The 19,275-nt window shown below is 58.7% G+C and overlaps 1 protein-coding gene across 2 annotated transcripts; it reads right to left on the reverse strand.

The window, feature by feature from the left end:
* Positions 1-1,816: 1,816 nt before the first annotated feature.
* On the reverse strand, positions 1,817-17,757 carry GRK6 (G protein-coupled receptor kinase 6). 2 transcript variants are annotated; one of them, XM_074838465.1, is made up of 16 exons: positions 17,635-17,757; positions 14,321-14,416; positions 11,509-11,621; positions 11,114-11,191; positions 10,755-10,855; positions 9,376-9,468; positions 8,997-9,060; positions 8,215-8,355; positions 7,334-7,524; positions 6,520-6,557; positions 6,290-6,379; positions 5,990-6,198; positions 5,572-5,709; positions 5,191-5,328; positions 4,896-5,030; positions 1,817-3,342 (listed from the first exon to the last, which is right to left on the reverse strand). In XM_074838465.1, the coding sequence occupies exons 1-16, from the start codon at positions 17,684-17,686 to the stop codon at positions 3,292-3,294; spliced, it is 1,728 nt and encodes a 575-aa protein (XP_074694566.1). In that variant the 5' UTR covers positions 17,687-17,757; the 3' UTR covers positions 1,817-3,291. The 2 variants fall into 2 exon arrangements, with proteins under 2 accessions (XP_074694566.1, XP_074694567.1); XM_074838466.1 differs by having other exon boundaries at positions 1,817-4,094.
* Between the last annotated feature and the right edge of the window lie 1,518 nt (positions 17,758-19,275).

The raw sequence follows: 19,275 nt of genomic DNA on the forward strand, positions 1-19,275 counted from the left end.
TGTTCTGCCGGGGCCCGGCCGGAAGGACTTCCTCCCTCCATCCCGGGGAAACCGGCCACCGGCAGCCCGCTCCCGCCAAGGGCCGGGCAGAGCGGCCCCGGCTGCCGGTCAGCCCCGCCACCTCGCTGGGAGCAGGGCCGTGGTGGCCACGGCTCCCCCGGCCCCGACTCACCTTGCTGGAACTCGTCTCCCGCGATCGGACCTCACAGCGCGGCCGTGGCAGCCCGGCAGTGCCGGCTTGGCGGTTGTGGGGGTGCCTGAGCAGCACCCAGGGCGGGCAGGGGGCTGCGGCCATGCAGGGGGGTTTGGGTGCTCCCTCGGGATGTGGGTAACGCAGAGGTGGGGGCCACGGCAGGGCTCGCGGGCATCGTCAGGCCAGGGCGAGGGCGGGCGGGGGGAGCCCAGGCCTCCGGCCCCGCCAGCGCCGGGGGCCGGGAGCTGCCTTCCCCTTCCCCACGGCGGCGGGGGGAGGCAGGCGGGGGAGCGCTCCCCGAGCCACATGGTGGGCTGGAGGAGGAGCCGTTGCCCAGGCAACAGCTGAGAGCATCCTTCACCCCTGAAAATCGTGTGCTGGTGCTGCCACCACAGCCCCACGGCTTGGGGCAGCGCCCAGGACCCCCCAGCACCCCTGGACCCACCAAGAGCTCACCCAGGACCTGCCCTGGCTGTGGGGCCCAGACCTGCCTGTTCCAGCTCCAGCTGTACACCAGCACCCCTACACCTACATGCTGCTCCCCCCAGTAAGGGCAGGGAGGGGGATGAGGCCCCCCCCAAAGGCTGGGGCTGCAAGGCAGCTGGGCAGGGGGGAGCTGGGGACAGGCAGAGCCCCTTCCATGCCCTGCTCACGGCTCAGCCACGGGCTGCCCACACCCCAGCCCTGCCCGTAGAGCCACGCTGACCGTGTGACAGACACCCCTAACACGTTGGTGACCCCAGGACCTCGGTGCCAGGGTGCCACAGCCCAAGAAGTGCCGGCAGGGCGGCACCAGCATCCCTGGCCAGTGCGGTGGAAGCAGCAATCCCCAGGCAGTCCCCATCCCCCCACTCTGCCTTCCTTCCTTACACGGCTGCAGAAAATTCCTGGATTTTACCCCAAGATGCCCCCTCTGAGTGTGAGAACTCCTCCTCGGCCCGCTCCCATAGCAACTGTTCCCTAGCTACTCAGCCGCACTTGCTATTCTCATCCCTGTGCAGCTGTGTGTGGCCCCCCCGCGCTGCGCACGAGGCTGCCGCCGGCCCTGGACCCCAAACCCACCCTGCATCCACCCTGACCAGGCTGCCCCCCGTGGCGACGGTTGTGACCCTAACCCTGCTCACACTGTGTCCCCGCTTTAGGGACTGTCCCCTGGGCTACAGAGGCAGCACTTCGCCCTGGCATTTCTGCACGATTCCAACCCCCCCCCCCCCCCCGATGCACAGCTCCCAGGAGGGGAGCAGGACTCTGCCCCCAGCCCCAGAGCACACCCGTGACAGCCCAGGAGGGGCTGTGCTGAGGGCAGGGAGTGGAACAGAGGGACATGCCCCTGAAGGGACCACAGCAGACATGAGCACCCCAACAGCACAAGGCCTTGTACCGGTCATGCCCCTACACCAACCCAAACCACCCAGCAGAAGCCACTGAGGGCCAGCCTCAGTCCCTGGGGCTCAGCATCAGCCTTGGAGGGCAGCCCCAGCCCCTCCCTGCAGGACAGGAGCACCAGCAGAGCCCGGGGCAGCCTAGGAATGGGGGTCCCTGCTCCTCTCCTCCTTACAGCCACCACTGTACAGCGCAGAGCAGGTCCCCTTCACACGACAGCAATACAAGGCACGGCAAATCTCACGTTTAACAAAAGGTTAAAAATTTAAATACTCTTCAACTTTAGTGCAAGGCAAGCAAATGATACCACAGGTCCAAGTAGGTGCTCAGCCCCCCCAGGGGGCCTGGCTCAGAACGAGCATGAGGCAGCAGCACACACTCATGCGCGCGCATACATACACACACAGACGAATTATTGCTTGGGACACAGCTGGGATATGAGTGTGCACGAGAGGGGACAGGACAGGCAGACCTGGGGGGAGGGGGCTGAGCCCCACGCTGCTCCCCAGGGACACGCAGGGCTCCAGGCCCTCCACTCCTTCCCTTGGGCACCGGAGCCGCACTGGCTCCCCAGGACCCCTGGGGACACACACCACGCTGGTGCGGCAGGCAGGCTGGTCCCAGCCCCGTTCCCTCTTGGGTCACAGCTCACAGCATGACCCTAGGAAGGGACATTCCCTTCACCATGGCCTTGCTCCCCGAGAGCAGGGTCCCTTGCATGTCTGCTCCTTCGACACCGAGCTGGGCCTGGGGACTGCGGCACCCCCAGCATGCACAGATGGCTGGTCCAGAGCTGGTGGAACCACGCTGGGGCCATCCTGCATCACACCAGGGATCAGACCGACCCTTTGGACAGCAGCAGGTACCTTCTGAGCAGCTGTGTCCCGCTGTGCCGCAGGCAGCCTGCCGGCGGTCTGGAGAAGGGGCTGGGATCAGCTCCCCGGAGCTGGCAGCATGTGCGAGACGAGGCAGGAGGAAGCAGGCTCCGGCAGACAGGGAAGCAAGGATGAGGCAGTGACACTCTGCTGCCAGGATGCAATGGTAGACGCTTTGGCACAGCAGTTTCCTGTGCCTCAGGGCTGAGCAATGGACTCCGCTGGAGCCAGGGACGCCTCAGCGCGGCCAGAAAGGTCCAGGAAAGAGGCTTTAGACACCTCAAGGCACAGAAGGCCTCTGCCCAGGACTCCCTGGTACAAAGCTGGGACCGTCGCTCCCCCCATAGGAGGACATTTGTGCCTGTGACAGGGTGGGGGCAGTGCAGGCCCCCACCTAGAGATTAAAAACCAACATGTGATATGTACAGACCAACATATAAATATACATCAAACCTGCAGTGCTGCTTCGGCACCGTGGAATGTGTCAGCAGAGCTGCTCCAGCCTGGCCTTGGCCCACACCGGTGCAATCCCTCCCTCCCACCCTGGGCCCGGGAGGGCAGCGGCAGCCAGCAGGCAGCAGCAGCACAACCCCAAGCGGCAGATTCAGAAGCATCCAGGTCTGTCTTGGGGACAAGGGCTTGCCCATGGCACCTCAGCCCAAGCTGTGTGCTGCTGCCAGCCCTGGAGCCATCCTGACCGTCTTCAAATAAAGACGTGTAAAGCTGTAAACCAATCCACCTTGCGGGGCCGCTGCTACCTTGTCCTTCAGGCTGAGCTGTTGTTCTGCTGGGCACCCGGAGAGGCAAGGGGGTCCCAGGGGCTGGAGAACAAGCAGTGCTCTACAACCGGGTGGGCTCTTCCTCACTGTCGCTGCAGTTTCCACAACAGTCCTGAAGTCAGAAGGGCAAGGAGAGGGAGGAGGGAGAGAGAGGAGCACAGCAAGCAGAGGGTGAGCACGGTCACACAACCCAGCCTACAGATGCCCTCTGGCAGGGAAAGGCCAGGCTTCCCCCCCAGCCTGCGTGTGGGAGAGCTACATGGAGGCAACAGACTGGAGGGGACCCCCAGTCTGCAGAGAAACAGTCAAGCTGCATCTGGGGGTTCAGCTCCTGGCAGACAGACTGGTGAGCACACAGCTGACTAGCTCAGAAGCTGGGAGGAAGATGGGCTCCGTGGACTACAGCCACCCAGGGAGACAGCTCAGTGCCAGCACACACAATCTGCCCCGCTCAGGGCTCAGCCAGCCACAGAAGCAGCTGAAGCCCTTTTTGCTGGAATGGGAGTCTGAGCATGGGGCAATGCCAAACCCTTCATGGTTTCTCAATCCTTCCGTGTGTCCCGGACATCCGGAGAGAGGAGTGAAGGAAACTTCCCACAGCCGCCTGGGAGCAGAGCTCCCAGCAGTGGCGGTGCAGGGGCAGCTTTGGCTCAAGCTGAGGGCGAGGCCTCCCCCACAAAGGCAGTGAGAGCAGGGAAGCGGGATTAGTGGCTCAGGGGGCAGTTAGAACAACAAGCAGCTTGTGCTCTGCTGGGGGAAAGGGTTAGGCACTGAAGGACAACACTCCTCTTTCCCAGATCTTGCCATGTCCGTGGGCCACCGGGTATTTCCCTGAGCAGAGCAGCCAGGAGAGACTGCTCACCTCTGGAAAGAGAAAACACGTGGCAAATCACAGCTCAACCCCTGCTACAGGCAGCCGCCCATCCTCCGGCAGGTCCTGCCTGCCTTGGGAAAGGCTGGGTATCCCAGCCCAGAGCTGGCTCTGGCTAGGGCAGCCCACTGAACAGTGAAGCACAACCGGGAGCTCTTCGGGGAAGCAGGAGTCAGCACTGGGTGGCTGAGAGTGGGTCCCGAGCCAACCACGCTTGAGTCCCACAGCTGCAAGCAGCTGTTGAGAGACAACAGCCCAGACTTTGCCAGTCCTGGAAAGAAGGCAAAGACTGTTCTGGGCAGAGGAGACAGGCAGGCAAGCAAGCCCACAGCAGCTGCAAGACGTTTCCGTTCTCCTCATCCCTCGAAAGCACTGCTCTCTGTCTGCTCAAGGTCTGGCAGAAATGCTCTGGGGAGCACAGGAGCCTATTCCAAGAGCAAGGTCTCCTTCAGGGATGGTATTATTCATGTAGGAAAGGTGCAGACTTGCTATTTTAGTGCCTTCAGTGACATCCCTCTCCCTGTGTGACTGCAGCACGTTTAGCCAGGACATTCCATCCCAGCCCCCTTGACTCCTCCAGCACAGGGAGTGCCAGCCAGGCAAGGGCTGGCTCCCTGCAGCCTTGCGTGGCTCCCCCTGAGAGCCCTGGGCTCTGGCCACCCAGCACAGGGGAAGAATCTGCTTGCTTCCCCCTCATGCCCACCTCCCTGCCAGGTCTGCCTGGCACAGACAGGAGCAGGCTCAGTGCTGCTAGAGAACTTGCTGGGGAGGAAACGCTGGGCAAACACTCTTACCTGTCTGCTGAATAAGCGCTGGAGTAACCCTTTTTTGGGCTGTGGAGAAGGCTGCCCTTTCCAGTCTAGGTCTGGGGGCACCGTGCCATCTGTGCTAAAGACATTCAGCTCCTTAAAACACTCAGTCTCGATCATCTGGAAGAGGACAAAGATGGCTGCAGCAACTGCCACACAAAGCCCATCACCGAGGGCTCAGCAGAGCACAAGAGCAGCAGGGACAGCACAAACCCTGCAGGACACTGCACGTGGCCATGGTGGGCACAAGCGGGAGCAGAGACCTGTCCTGCAAACCTACCTCATTCTGCCAAGGAATGGGCACGCTTCCCGTAGCAAACTTCTGGTAGAAGTCATTGTCCGTGGGCTCCAGCTCCACCCCTTTCACGGTGGAGAACTGCTCGATGTCCAGAACATCCTTGCAGTAGATGGCCTGGGGCTAAACAGCACGAAGATTGCTCTAATGCCAGGCTCCACGATGATGCCACCACCTTAAACAATCGTGGCTCATGGCCAAGCTCAGGCCCCCTCTCCCTGCAGCCCAGAGCTTGCTTGACCCCAGTTCTGACAGGCTGCAGAAATAAGAGGGAAGGGGACTGGCCCCATCTCCTCAGGTGAACCAGTCTTGCTTCCCTTGAAAGCACCACTGACTGAAGCGGTCAGGATACAGACAGGCACTTACATCTGGCTTGAAGGGAGGGTCCAGCATGCCTGCTTCCAGCCTCCTGAAGTTGAGGTGCTTGAAGAGAGGGTGCTCCTTCACTTCCTTTGCCCCAGCTCCTCGGCACCCCAGGCGCTCAAGAGGGTCTTTGCACAGGAGCTGCGACACAAAGGAAATCAGTGCCCTGGGTGGAAGGTGCTTCGGGCAGGAGCAGCCCCGAGGCCGGCTGGGCTCCTGCAGTATGTCGCTAGGGACTGCAGGGGCCTGTGAGGCAGCTGGGAGAGAGAGGAATTGAGGTATTCTGGACCCTCCTGCACTGCCTTATCAGAGACAAGGGAACCTGGCTGCCACCAGCACCCGTACAGGGAACGGCCTCGATGTTCTCCTGCTGCCTGCAAAGAGGCAGTGGGAGCAAAGGGACAGGGATGCACACTCGTACCATGGTGCAGAGGGAGCGGGCACAGGGTGAGAACTTCTCCGAGTACTCCTCCTGCACTTCCTTCACCAACCGCTCCACCTCCTCCCGCTTGATCTTCTTCTTGCGCTGTTGGAAGGGGGACTGTCCCTCGATCATCTCGTACACCAGGCAGCCCAGAGCCCACCAGTCTGGGCTAAATGTGTAACGCTCATTCTTCACCACCTCGGGAGCTACACAGGAGCAGGGGTGAGGGATGTGTGAGGGCAGGGAGAGCATGTGTGCAGTCAGAGACCACTTTTTGATTAAACCAGGGCCACTTACCCATGTAGCCAACTGTCCCCACCCGGCCCTTGATTGTTTGGCCCTCTGGCACGTGCACAGCTAGCCCCAGGTCTGAGATACGGATGTGACCTGCACAGAGGAGAGGGTAAGTCAGCAGGATAAGGTCAAGGAACAACGTTGGAAGCTGCCAAGAACACAGAGCAACCCTGGTTCAAGCAGAGGAAGAGAGAAGGACTCAGGCCCAGGGCTCCTCTTGACCCTGGACTCACCGTGGTCATCCAGCAATATGTTCTCTGGCTTCAGGTCCCTGGGAAGGAAGAGACTGGATTAGAAAGAAGTCTATTGTCAAACCAAAGGACACAAGCAACAGCAACATCTCAAGAAGTCACAGAGAAGCAGCAGAGGGATGCAATGTCCCTGTCTCCGGCACACAGATAACCTTCCCCTCACCCTCTGCCCTGCGGTTAGCCCTGCAAGCTCTCCCCTCCCAGGCAGAGAGGCAGGACATGACAACCTTCCACCCTCTGCAAGGAAGCGGTGAGCCTGTGGCTGATTCCCTCTTTGCAGGTGCAGAACTCACTATGGGGCAGGCCATGCAAGAGAAGGAGCAGAGGCTTTTTCTGCTTACCCTGCCCCAGGGCAACGCATGGGGTAGGACTAGAAGGGACCTTCTGGCCCCCATGTTTAGGCATGCTATCCCCAACGCTGCATCACGCAAGTACAGTTATACAATCAGCTTGTTCTCCCTTCTGCCCAGCTCTCTATAGGGGAAGTGTACCCTCCTTTGTTCTAGTGTCAATACTGCCCGGGGAGTTAAGCACCCAAGTGCCTGCCCCGAGGCATTCACAGCACGATCACATCCTGTTCTTGGCCATCATTTACCAGCTCGAGGAAGACAAGCTCTCCCATCTCTCCCATGAGATCAATTTTCTGTTCCTGATCCCCTCACCCAACTCCATGCTGCTTTCAAGCCTGAGCTTATTTTCTTGAGCGGACAGACCCAGCTGGGCTAGTAAGAGCAGCGGGAACCCTCTTGCTTCTGCAGCCCATACGGTCTCCCAGCAAGGGCCAGGCAGCGCGCACCTGTACACTATCCTCTCCTGGTGCAAGTCCTCGAGGCCACAGCAGATCTCAGCAGCATAGAAAGCTGCCCGGGGCTCCTCGAAGCCAGCCTCTCCCATGTGGTAGATATGGAACTTGAGGTCCCCTCCATTCATGAGGGTCAGCACTAGGCAGAGAGCATCTTTAGTTTCATATGCATAGGCTAAGCTCACCTGCAATTCAGGGCAGAAAGGCTGTTAGGAGACACAGCTGGAAGAGGGAAGTGTGCACACTCTGATGGGCACTTTGTCACCCAAGCAGCAGCTCATGGGCAGCAGGACTGGGTGTCTGCCAGCAGAGGAGGCAGAGGGGGAACTGTACAAACCCAGGGAGGACATGGAAGTGCCCAGCAGCCCCTGCACACCCCCCAGCCTTCTTCAGACAGGGAGGACATTATTTCCCTGAGCCAGAACTGCTCCCCTCCAGGACAAGGAACACCCAACAGCAACTTTGGGGCAGCATCTGATGAATCCTCCATAAGGGGAGGTTTCAGGCTGTCCACACCTTAGTGCACCCATGGAGAGAGCTCCTCACCACACAGCTCAAGGCTAGGTATCTGCCCACTTGGCTGTCTGGAGAGACAGTTCTCGCTGCTTTCTTGTGCTTCAGAGGTTAAGAAGGTGCCTATGAGACCAGGCAAGTGTTTGGGCCTGACTCTGGGGGCATTCACAGCATCTTGTGGAGGCAGTAGGAGGTCCTTCAGACCCCAGCTTTGTGACAGATCTGCAGCCACCAGGACCCTACCCCATGGGCAGGGCCTGCTCCTGCCTCTCCATGCCAGGTGAGGAGCACAGAGGTGCTGGGCCAGCTGGCTGGAGGAAGAATCAAACACTGCAAAGTGAGAGCAATTCCTATGTACTTACTACAAACCTACTGTTCACTTTTTCCAGGATCTGTTTCTCATTCAGGGCCATGGCCTCTCCCTTCCGCTTTTTGATCCGTTTCTTCTCCAGCTTCTTGCAGGCATACATCTTCCCTGTGGCACGCACTTGGCAGGCACAAACCTGGAGAGGGGACAAGTCTCAGCACCCTCAGCACTGTCATTTCCAGGGTCGGGGTGGGTGTATGTGTGTCTAGGTTCTGCTCTCAGGAAGAGTCATGGGAAGGCAAAGATGTCCCTGTCCCCACCTCACTCTGAGGTTAGCGAGAAGCCCATTGTCAAAGACACAGGGAGCAGTGACATCTCTAGATGTCACGGATTAGCAGCAGAGAACTGCAGCAATGCCCCTGCCACCTGTAGCAACACCATGGCTGGTGCCTGGGAAGGCAGAAGGCCACTGCAGAAACAGAAGGAAGCCTGACAGGGCAGTTTTCAGGAGTTCAGTTTCCCCTTCCAAGACACAGGGAACTGACCTGACTCTGCCCAGGCGGCAGTATGCAGCGCAGGGCACACGCTACCTACCCTGCATAACACCTCCCACACCTCAGTGCCTGGCCAGAGGGGATCTCCTGCCCCTCAGAGGGGAACTGCCAGATCACAGCACTGTCCAGCGCAGAGCCCCCACAGCCCACCCAGCCAGCAGCACCTGCCTCCAGGTGCTGGAGCAGCTTGTGGCACCCTGATGGCCAACCCAGGTTTGCATCTGGCAGCAGGCAACGGTGGCTGCTGAGTACCCCGAATGCAGAGGACATGGTGGTCACTCACCTCCCCAAAACCGCCCTTGCCCAGTACACGGTACTGGCGGAAAGTGTTTTTGGTCACTGGCTGCCTGTGAAGGAAAGAAAACTGGAGTGAGATGGGAGCAGGGAGAGAGCAGGGGCTGAAGCCCAAACCACCCCCATGGCCCGGCCTGTGAGACTGTGGCTCACCCCAAAACCCCTGCTCAAGCAGACCTTGCTTCCCTGCGAGGCAAGCAAGGCTGGGGCTGCTGATGGTGCCAATAAGGGGCCCTGAAGAGCAAGAGCAGACAAAGGCCAGGCCCTTGGCTCCTGCCAGGGCCCAGCATGGGAAGGAGCCCAAGGGACCCCTCAGGCAGCCTGTGCGAGGAGGGTGCAGGTCTCCCAGTGATGCCGGGGAGCATTACCGTTCCAGCCATTTCCACTGCAAGAAGCGGTTGAAGTACAAGCTGTCGAGGTAGTCAGCAAAGGGAGCCACACTCAGGTAGTCGTGGATAAGCCTAGGAGAGAGCAGAGCCAGCAAGGTTCCTGAGAGCTGATCACAGCCATAGAAAAAAGCCAGGGTCCAAGGAAAAAGGAGGTGAGCAGCCCCAAGAGCCTGTTTACTTTGCCATCCCTTCACCCAGCCTGGTGCTGAATCACCCACGTAGTCCTGGCCCAGAAAGACCCCCTCCATGCTAAGCCTGATGCAAAAGGAAGGTGCGTTGGAGGTACCACTGTGACAAACACAGCACCCTGGGACAGGGCTGGCACTGCTAATTGTGGCCTCTCAGCACCAACCCGGGCTGTGGGACAAAGGGGGATGACGGGACTCTTTGCAATTGCCCCTCTGCTCACAGGGCAAATGCGTGCATAAGGCTGTAATCAGCTGCCGAAAGCTGCTAGGAATGTTCAACACCAGGCGCTGAGTTGTTCAGTTTCAGATGAATATCCAGCACAAAAGGCCACAGGGGATCCTGCTCGAGAGAGCTAACTGCCTTGGAGACCGGTGCCAGGGCTGCCCAGCGGAGTAAAGAGCCTTAGACATAGTGTCTAGACTGGAGACATGCATCAAGAAGCGGACGCGCTCTTCCCCTTTCAGAGCTTGCCAAGAGCAGGCAGGGCCCAGCCCGGAGGCTCTGCATTCAGACAGCGACACTAGTTACCACACACAGAGCTAATGCTCCCCAGAAGACTGCAGCAAGCCCATTGCCACAGCCCTGCACTCAATTAGGCAACGTGCTCCAGCTACTGTTCAGGGAGGGGTGGAGGCCGTAGGCCTGGTTTGCCTAAGAGCTTCCGCTTTGCACCCAGAGCCAGGACCTCAACCACTGCTTCTGTGATGGGAACAGAAGTGACCTTAGATCCCTGCGGCAACAGCCAGCGTAACCTAACCACAATGGCCACATCTGCAGCCAGCGGGAGAGGACAGCTGGCACCGGGACTGCAGCTGCCAGCTCCATGCTATGGCTGCCTACGAGATCCAGGCACAAGACTAGGAACAGCGTGGCCAGATGCTTGTGGAAACGGACTCTTCCCAAACAGCAACTCAGACCCATGGCAGACTGAGAGGAGTGACGGAGGTTTCTGCAGCAACTTGTGGCTTCCAGATCCCATAGGAGCTCTTTGCATTTTCTTTCCTGTAGCTGTGCTGCAAACCACTAGCCCAAAACTCCCCAGGCCCCAGTCTTAGCACCAGCCCTCGCTCTCCCAGAGGAAGGGATCATGAGGGACAAGGTGAGTTAGCTGCAGCATCCACCCCGTGCTGTGGTGTGATCTGAAGGCAGGTCCCAGCCCTCCAACTTACTTAGTGGATTCCTTGAAGAGCTCCTTGGAAGGTTCCTGCTCCAGCCTCTCACAACAGGCATCCACCAGCTGTGAGGGGACTTCAGGCACATGGTCCTCACTCTGGGGACAAAGGGATGGAGTCAGACATAGGGAGCAGACTCCCAGGAAGAAGCCCACAGGAACACACACAGGTGCCCATCTGCTTTAGGGCCAGCGGGAAAAGCAGTAATAGTCACTTGTGAGGTGGTGGGGTGTCTCTGTACTCTGCCCGCACCGTCCTGCCCAGCATGTTCGCTGTGGTAGGACACAGGTGACGACAGCTGTCAGCTTTCCAACTGCTCTACCGTTGCAGGCAGCAAACACAACCCTCTTACTCACATTTGGCTTCAAGTACTTTTCAATCAGGTGCTGCCCGCATTCCTTCCGCTTCTCATCTGGAGCCACTTCGTACCCTGCCTGCACAGAGCAAACAGTGTGAGGAGCAGGTCCAGCCAGGAACTGAGCCTTGCTACTGCGAACTGCTGCAGAGCAGCAACACCCTCTGCCCAAGGTTTCCCATGTTTTCCTGGAAAACCAGATCTCCAGCAAACAGGTCCCTAAGCAAAGGCCGTATCTTGGAGAAACTGCAACTCACAGGTTTTTCCTTCAGGAAAACCCTACGTGCCCAGAAGTACCTGGCAACTGCCGGAGCACTCAGGGCCAACTGATCCATGCCCAGGGCACCAAGAACATCCCTGCCTCCCCCAACAAAGCCCAATGGGCTTTGCTCTTACCACGGCATCCAGGAACTTGACGCAGCGTGACAGCTCAGGTCGTGTCTCGCAGAACTGCCGAAAGAGCATGTGCCCGATGGGCTGCTTCTCACACAGGCTGTTGTAGTCCCGCTCTGCAAATGTGGAGAAGATCACTCACTGCCAACCCCCAAAGGAGCAGGCACAGCCCACTGCCCTGGCCACAGGCAGCGGTGGAGGGGCTTGCGACTCATCAGCTGGCTGCTCACAGGTCCCACCAGCCTGAGACTCCCAGGAGAGTGAAATGCACCCAGCGGGGACAAGAGGCATGACTGAGCTTTTACGTTCCCTATGGAAGATCTTCCCTGAAAGAGGTGTGACTTGCTGTTCTGTACAGCCCACCCCTCTTGTTTTTAGCAAGGGACCTTTGTGACTCCTGCTTGCCTGGAGGCTCTCTTCTCGATCCTCTCCCCAGAGACTGACTGACTACTCCAGACATACAACTTTCCCTGGAACATGAGGGACACACTGAGTTTATTTCAAGGGAGATCTTCCAGGCCAAGAGTTGCTCTGATGACTCTTACAAACCACTCGTATTCCCAAAGGCCCTGCTGGAAGCAGCAGCCTCAAAATGGGAGGCACCATTTCCACAGATGTTCCGTTAATGCTGCACACTGCAATTAGACCCCCTAATCCATGGGACAGCCGCTTGCTTGTATGTCAACTCTTACTGCCCTCCAGAGCTCAGCTTCCCTGCTGATTCCTCTTTACCCTCTCTGAAGTCTGGCAGCCCAAGCAGAAACCCTTTTGACTACCAGTTCTCTGCTTTTTTCCCTCCCCTTCCACTCATAAGACGCTGTCTGACTGTGGGCCAGAACAGATTTCTGTCACAGCCATTGCCACTGAGGCTGTGGGCTGCCCGGGGTGCAGATGTGCAGCCATCCACAGGCTCGCAGGGGATCTCCCCACACTCCCTGGCGCTGGGTACTGCCGGCCTTCCCCTCCCTGCGCAGCAGTTTCTCCCGAGGAAGCTGTGGCTTCCTGAGGGTGCATGAGAGCTCAGAGATGGCCGGGCTGCGGTGGGGGAGGAGGCTGCCTCGCCAGCTCCGCTGCACCGGCCGGTTTCCTTGTGTCTGCAGGGGAAGGAGTTCCCTTCAGCTGGGGAGGGCGAGAGTTTGCTGCCAGCGAGATCAGAAGCTTTTGGCTGTCCTGGCTGCTGCCCAGGCTCATGCAAGGTTGCTCCCTGTGGTCAAGGCACACAAAGCTTAATTCTGCAGTGGGCAACCAGCCCACCATGCCCACGGTCCTGCTAAGCCTCTGGAATAGGAAAGAAATGCCTTTCTAAGCAGGCTGCAAGGAGAAAACAAAACCATTCCAGCCAAAGAGTGACCCAAACACAAGGAATGGGGTCATCTTTCCCATGGGGAAACCAAGCAAGGCGGCTGCCACCTGGGCCAGAAGCACTTCTCACATGCCCCCCCAAGGGCAAGTGGGGACATGGGTGGTGACAGACAGCAGCTGGAAGGGACTTGCCTCCCAAAGCGTCACAAGGTCACTGTCCCAGCCTGTGAATGGCAGAGACAGGCAGACCACCAGCACTCAGCACCAGCAAACAGGCAGCACAACAAAGGTGAAGTTCAGTGCTGGAAAACATGTCATGACACCCACAGGAAGGGCAGCTGCAAGCAGAGGATGGGCATCAGCTGAGGGAAACCTCTGCTGAGGACACACAAGTCAGAGAAGCAGACAGTGGTTGGGATGGCCAAGATGGAAGCTGCAAGGACAGCCTGTGACAGAGCTGTGTTTGGTACCCAGAACTTGCTCCAGAGAGGCAGCCTGCAGCAAAACCAAGGATAGACTCCCCATCTGACTACACTTGGCAGTGAAGCTAGCTCCAGGAGGTGGTGCATGGCGTGTACGGCAGCAGAACCAGGCTGTTGTGAGCTTGGAGGTTAAGGTGTGGATGATGGAGGTACAGTTAATCCAAGTGCTACAGTCCCATGTGCCCTCAAAGGGAGTCACTCCTCTCCTTGGGGCTGTCAGGACCTAGAAAACCTGGGCAGGGTAGAACTGGGGACTGCAGCTGCAGAAACCTCCCAAATCCACTCAGTGCAGTGACACCTGCTCTGAAACAAGGCCAGTGCTGTGCCGTTCTCCAGCTGGCAGCTGAATCCGGAGTGACAGCTTAAACAAGCTCTCCCCTTCCCAGGAAGCAGAGCATTCCCACCCTTCATGCCCCAAAACAATTTCACATGATCTCAGGACCAAGCCTGCTGCACAAACAACATTAAAACCACGAAGAGTACAAAGTGCAGTATTAAAATGACAGGCCAAGCCCTGCCCAACTGTACAATTCTTATCCGTACCACACAGCAAGAACCCAGTTTTGCTTGAGAAAAGCTGCTGCATTAGTGTTAGAAGCCGAGGTCTGCAGAGTAGGACTGAATCCCAGACAGGGAGTCTAAGAGGACGTTAGTGGGACCTTTGTTATTTATGTAAAGGCACCCTAGAGTGATGCTCTGAAACTCTGCAACACCGAGCAAGTCTGTTTGCACAGAGAAGGTGGCATATCTCTAGTGAAGCTCATCACAGTCTAGAAGGTGTGTGGGTATATCAACAGGCATCATCTGGTGTGCATCACGCAGCTGTGACTTATCTACCCATTGTTTTTCTACCCTGCAGCCCGAGCTCTGAGTGATCCTGGACAGGCTTTGGCCGACACGTGTCCCATTATACATCCCTAACCCTCGCACAACTCAATTTTGGGTGCACAACACCCCCACATGCTCCCACCGGCCCCGCTCCACAGCGGAACCCAGGTGCTGCTCAGCTCCCACCAGCCACCGCGTCTCACCGAGGGTTTGTCGAAGATCCTCACAGAGGCTGATGTGGGGGAACTGCAGCATCTGGCGCCATTTCTTACTCTTGCCTTTCCGGTTTCCGCCACCACCTGCAGGACACACATAATGGGATGAACAAAGTCACCGTCAAGAACATGAAGACCTTTCAATTGGACATCTCAGTTAACTCACATTTAAGATGGGAGAATCAGGGCAGGAGCACCTACAGCCACAGGTTACTCTATGCCTGCACAAGAGTTCTTGGCACCCAGGCCTGTCCTCAGGACCTCTGCATAACTCATCACCTCTCAAGGCCAAGCCTTGCCCGGCATGGAGCTCTTCCTGCTGTAGTAACCATGATGTTCATGCCACCTACTCATTCCAGACTGATTGCTTACTCCAGGGAGGGGCTCTCACAGGGAGGACTGAAGCTGGGAGACAGGAATTCCTGCTCTAATCCTGGCTCCACAGACAACTCACTGCATTGCCTGGGGCTCATCACTTCAGTTTCCCACCTGTGAAGTGGGGACACTCCCACCTTTCTCCAGAGATAAACCAGCCTCAGAAAAGCAAGATCCAAGAATCAGATATTATTTCAACTTCATTTGCTGGAGTAAGTGCCCAGTGCTGTAGGACAGGGTGGGAAAGCTTCTAGATAGACCGAAAAATTTACATCATAGCAAGCACCAAGTACTGAAATACTTGTAGTATGCCTGACTGCTGGGATCAGCCAGCCTCCAGGGATTGCCTTCCCCCAGCTTGGTGCCAACAAACACACAATCTCCCACCTCCCTTTGGAAATACATTAAACCACCCTGCGGAGTTGGGCCAAAGGCACAGCTTTCTGAAATCAGGGGTGGTTGAACATCATTTATCAGCTCTTGAGAAACACTTTCATAACACTTTCCTCCACTGTGGATGCAATTCAGCCCCCAATCCTAGACACAGTCCCCAGGCACCCAGCTCCCCACACTGCAGGAGGCCTTGGTTGGACAGGCAGGTGGGATGGGGCCATCACAGCCGGCCTTCTGCAGGCCAGCCCCAGGTCCGAGCCCCTGGCACGCTGTGGGTCGCTGCGCTACATCTGCCCTGCACCAGCGGCTGGGCTGCACGATTGTACAAACTCAGGAAGGAAGTGACTCAAGGATAAACAGGGGTGGAAGAAACCAGCAGCACAGACACCTTCTTGTCAGCCACTGCTTGTGGCAATGAAAAAGACGGGGGCAACTAAGTGAGGGCACAGGAGGACAAGTCATCCTCACCCCAAGAGTGCTCAAGGAAAGGCACAGCAGTGCCCCACAGCACCCAGAGGACGAGGACTGGCAGTTTGCATTTCCTCAAGTTGTTTGCTTTGAAAGGAGGCTCCAACACCCTTCATGCTGGGTTCTCCCCCGCCCTCCTGGAACCGCAGCAAACAGCCCAGCAGGGAACTTACCTGCTGCACACCAACCACCCAGCACCCCCATTTTGGGGATGGGGAAAGAGGTGGGTCACCTCTGCCCAGAGAGCTTCAGGGCTTGGTGATAGCTCAAAGCTGGTCTGTTGTCCCTCTGCCAGAGGCCAGCAGGCAAGGACAACAGGGGAAGGATCCTTCGCTTTACCTGGGCCAAACCCTCTGAGAAGAGTTTGAAGGAAACACAGAGCATGGTCATCCTATGGCAGCAGATGAAGATGGCTGCCAGCAGCCCCCGCAGCACATCCAGGGTGATCTCAGCCCTGCACTCCCACACCGGACCAGGAGGTTCCCAAAAAGGCCAGGCTGGAGCAAAGCAGCCGGTGCTGCCAGACTTGGCTAGCAAGCAGCTCTGTCCTGTCACACAGGCTGCCAGAGCTCACCCCAGTGGCCACCGTGGCCAATCAGCCACGGGTGGGAGAGCTGTGGACAGGCAACACGGCCGCCCACGGCTCTCACTGGCCAGGAACCGTCCAGCACGAGTGTGCTGGTGGATCGTATCTGCTGGCAGCCACTCTGCCCGTTGTCTGCTGAAAGGCACCGCAGCAGCTGTCTGACACCTCGCTCTGCACCGGCACCCAAACTCTGCTCTGTCGAAGGCACAACAGGAGCCAGTCTCCTGGTCACTCACTCTGTGAAGCAGGGCCTTGTGTCTTCAAGTCCCAAATGCCACTGTTCAGTTTTGTCTGGATTTGGTTTTGCACCAAACCTTGCCATTATGAACCATAATGTCATGGTCTACCACAGTCACTGTGCCTGAAGTACCTACACTAAGCCTGATTTTCAAGCAGCTCAGAAATGTTTCTGCCAATGTAAATTTAATTTCGTTGCTCTTTGCTCCCACAAACCTAATCTCCAAAGACCTCTAACTGGATTTCAGTGGGCCCTGCAGGCTCCAGGATGACTTGGTCTGGCCAGCTGCACACTGTGGGCCAGGAGGGACTGTACTTCCCCACCACTTTACATGATCTAATGAACTCCCCGACAGCTGGCTGAATCAAATCATCTCTGCAAAGGACCAGGCTCCTGTGTGACAGACTTCCCAGCTCTCTCCCTAAGCCATCCTGAGGCTTCTCTGCACAGCTCCCCTGGACCTTCAGGACAGCCCTGCTGCTGGCAGGCTGCATCCCACACCCAGGCCCTGCACTTCAGCCGTGACCCCTGAAGGAGCAGGAGGTTTGTGGCCCCGCAGCAAAGCTCCTGGCGCTGAGCGGACCAGAGGCCAGGGTTGGTGTGAAGGTGGTGGATGGGTGGGGCTCACCATCACAGTTTCAGGATCGGCCCTTGTATGGGAAGTCACAGTTTATCAGCCTGAAATCAACTTTTTCTCCCAAAGCTGCTTTTCCCCTCTGCCAGGAGGAGCAAGAGTAGCTCTGGAAGGGGTAAGGCTGGAGGCTGCCAGCACCGGCGGGAGGCAGGCGGGCTGCAGGGCGGTTTCCACACGGAGAGGCAGCAAGCCCACTGCGGGAGGGCTCGGCACCCCCCCCGGGGGATGCACAGCACGGGGCGCTGAGCGGCTCCCAGGCGCAGCCCCCCACGCCGGGGCTCGTTAGAGCCGATCGCTTTGAGGCGGCCTGTGCCCAGCCTGCGCCGTTCCCTCCCCGCTGCCAGCAGCGCTGCGGGCAGCCAAGGCCCCAGCCCCCGCGGGGGGACAGCCCGGGGCCGAGGTCCAGGGACAGACCCCGCCGGAGCCTGCAGCTCGCCCGGCCGCAGCCCGCGGGAGCGGACACCGCTCTAGGAGGCGGCCCGGCGGGCTCACAGCTCGGGCCACCCGCCGGCCGGCACCTCCCGGGCGCTGAGCTCGCTGCGCGGCCGGGCTGCCTACCCCGCCGCCCCAGCTCCGGGCACCGGCGTCCGCCTGCCGCTGCCGCTCACCTTCGCGGGCCTTGAGGAGGACGGTGTTGGCGACGATGTTCTCCAGCTCCATGGGCCCGGGCGGCGCCGCCGCCTCCCGCCCGGCTCCGCGCCGCGCCGCTCCCCTCCGTTCGGCCCCGCGACCCACCGCCGCCGCCACCTCCCCCCGCCGCCACCGCCGCCGCGCCCCGCCCACCCGCGCACAGCCCGCCAATGCCTGCCCACGCTCCTCCCGCGCCGAGTTTCTATTGGTCCAGAGCTCCCAGGAAGCCTCGCCCTCTCCGCCGCGCCGCTGCCCTACTGTTGGCCCCGCGGCGGGCGGAGGTGTGGGCGGGTGGGGCGGAGAGAGAGAAGCGCGCGTCATTCGGCGGCCATTGGCGAAGCCCTGCCGGGAAGAGGGGGCGGATGCTGATTGGAGAGCGAGGTGTCACTCAGGGGACGCAGCCGCCGCTCCGGGAACAGATTGGGCGAACGTCAACGGCGCCCACCACAGGAAGAGACCCGCCTTTTGCGGCATCTGATTGGGTGGAGAGCTGCCACTCTGCTGCAGATCGGGTCGTGATAGGGGCGTTCCGTAGGGGTGGGGCCGAGCTGCAGTTTATAAGGGGGTGCTTGGGAGGGGGGGCTCCATAGTGAGCTTGGGTCGAGTTTGTGTGTTGTGTGCGGAGGCGGCCTCGCTGAGGTATCCTGTTAGAAGCAGCTATGTGTTTAGGGCAGCCCTTCCCCCCTCTTTTCAGGCCTCTTTTCACAGCTTGGGCCTGTGTTTGCAGTGGCCTCAATAAAGTCTCCCAGGCACCTCCATGTCCGGTGTTGGTCAATCCCAGTGTCGCGGGGCGGGTGACGCAAGCTCTGCTGCTGTGCCTGGTCACTGCTGCCGTGGAGGTTTGTGGTTTCCTCATCCCCCAGCGCTCTTGGCGGTGGGGGGTGCAGCATGGTCAGCCTCCTCCTGCTGGGGCTGACCCCAGCTCCCTGCTGATTCTGTGTAAAACTGCTCGTTAACCCTCATGTCCATCAGCAAGTTGTGCCTGCCCCACTTTCTGCTCCTTCTGGTGTTTGGGTGTGGGTGTCACCTCTGTCTTCCAACGGCTCCTGTCTTTGGCTCTAGCCCACGGGTGATGCCTCCTTCCTGCCTTGCGTGTGGCAGCTGGTGGCAGTGGGGCTGCCCCTGGTGTGAGGTTGGTGGTGGCCAGGACAAGGAGGAGCACGTGGTGATGGGCAGGTCCCTCCACTGGCCCCTGCCAATGGCAGCCTGCTGGTGAGGACCAGCCTGGACCCCTAAGTGCTGCTCAGCTGGGCCATGCTAGTGAGCAGGAGGGAAGAGGTTCATGTCCTCAGACTGTAGCGAGACTGATAATAACACAAATTATTCCAAGCACTCACTGCCCATGCAGTCGGTACTGACTGTGGTCTGCTGTGCCCTTCAGCATCTACTGGAGATCAGGCATCTCATCTTCTGGTTACAAACCCACAGTGATAACAAGGAGGAGGATGCTTTGCCCTGCCGTACCTCGGAGGTGATCTCCTGTGTCACTCTGCCACGAAGGATGAGCTCAGACTGTGAGCTTTCTTCTTTTAGAGCTTCTTTCCTTTTAAAGGTGGCACATGCTTATTTTGAGCTTCAAATGCAATGACTTTGTTTCCATGCATTTGCATGCCTAACCC

This window comes from Strix aluco, chromosome 13, assembly GCF_031877795.1.
Source record: "Strix aluco isolate bStrAlu1 chromosome 13, bStrAlu1.hap1, whole genome shotgun sequence".
NCBI classification, from domain to species: domain Eukaryota; kingdom Metazoa; phylum Chordata; class Aves; order Strigiformes; family Strigidae; genus Strix; species Strix aluco.

Bases quoted from the DNA above. Each gene is read 5' to 3' on its own strand.
- GRK6 (XM_074838465.1), bottom strand. From the start codon at position 17,686: ATGGAGCTGGAGAACATCGTCGCCAACACCGTCCTCCTCAAGGCCCGC. The intron at 5,329-5,571 runs GTAAGTGCCTGT...CGTGCTGTTTAG, and splicing joins ACCCTCCCTTCAAGCCAGAT to CCCCAGGCCATCTACTGCAA. The intron at 5,031-5,190 runs GTAGGTTTGCAG...GTCCTCTTCCAG, and splicing joins CCATTCCTTGGCAGAATGAG to ATGATCGAGACTGAGTGTTT.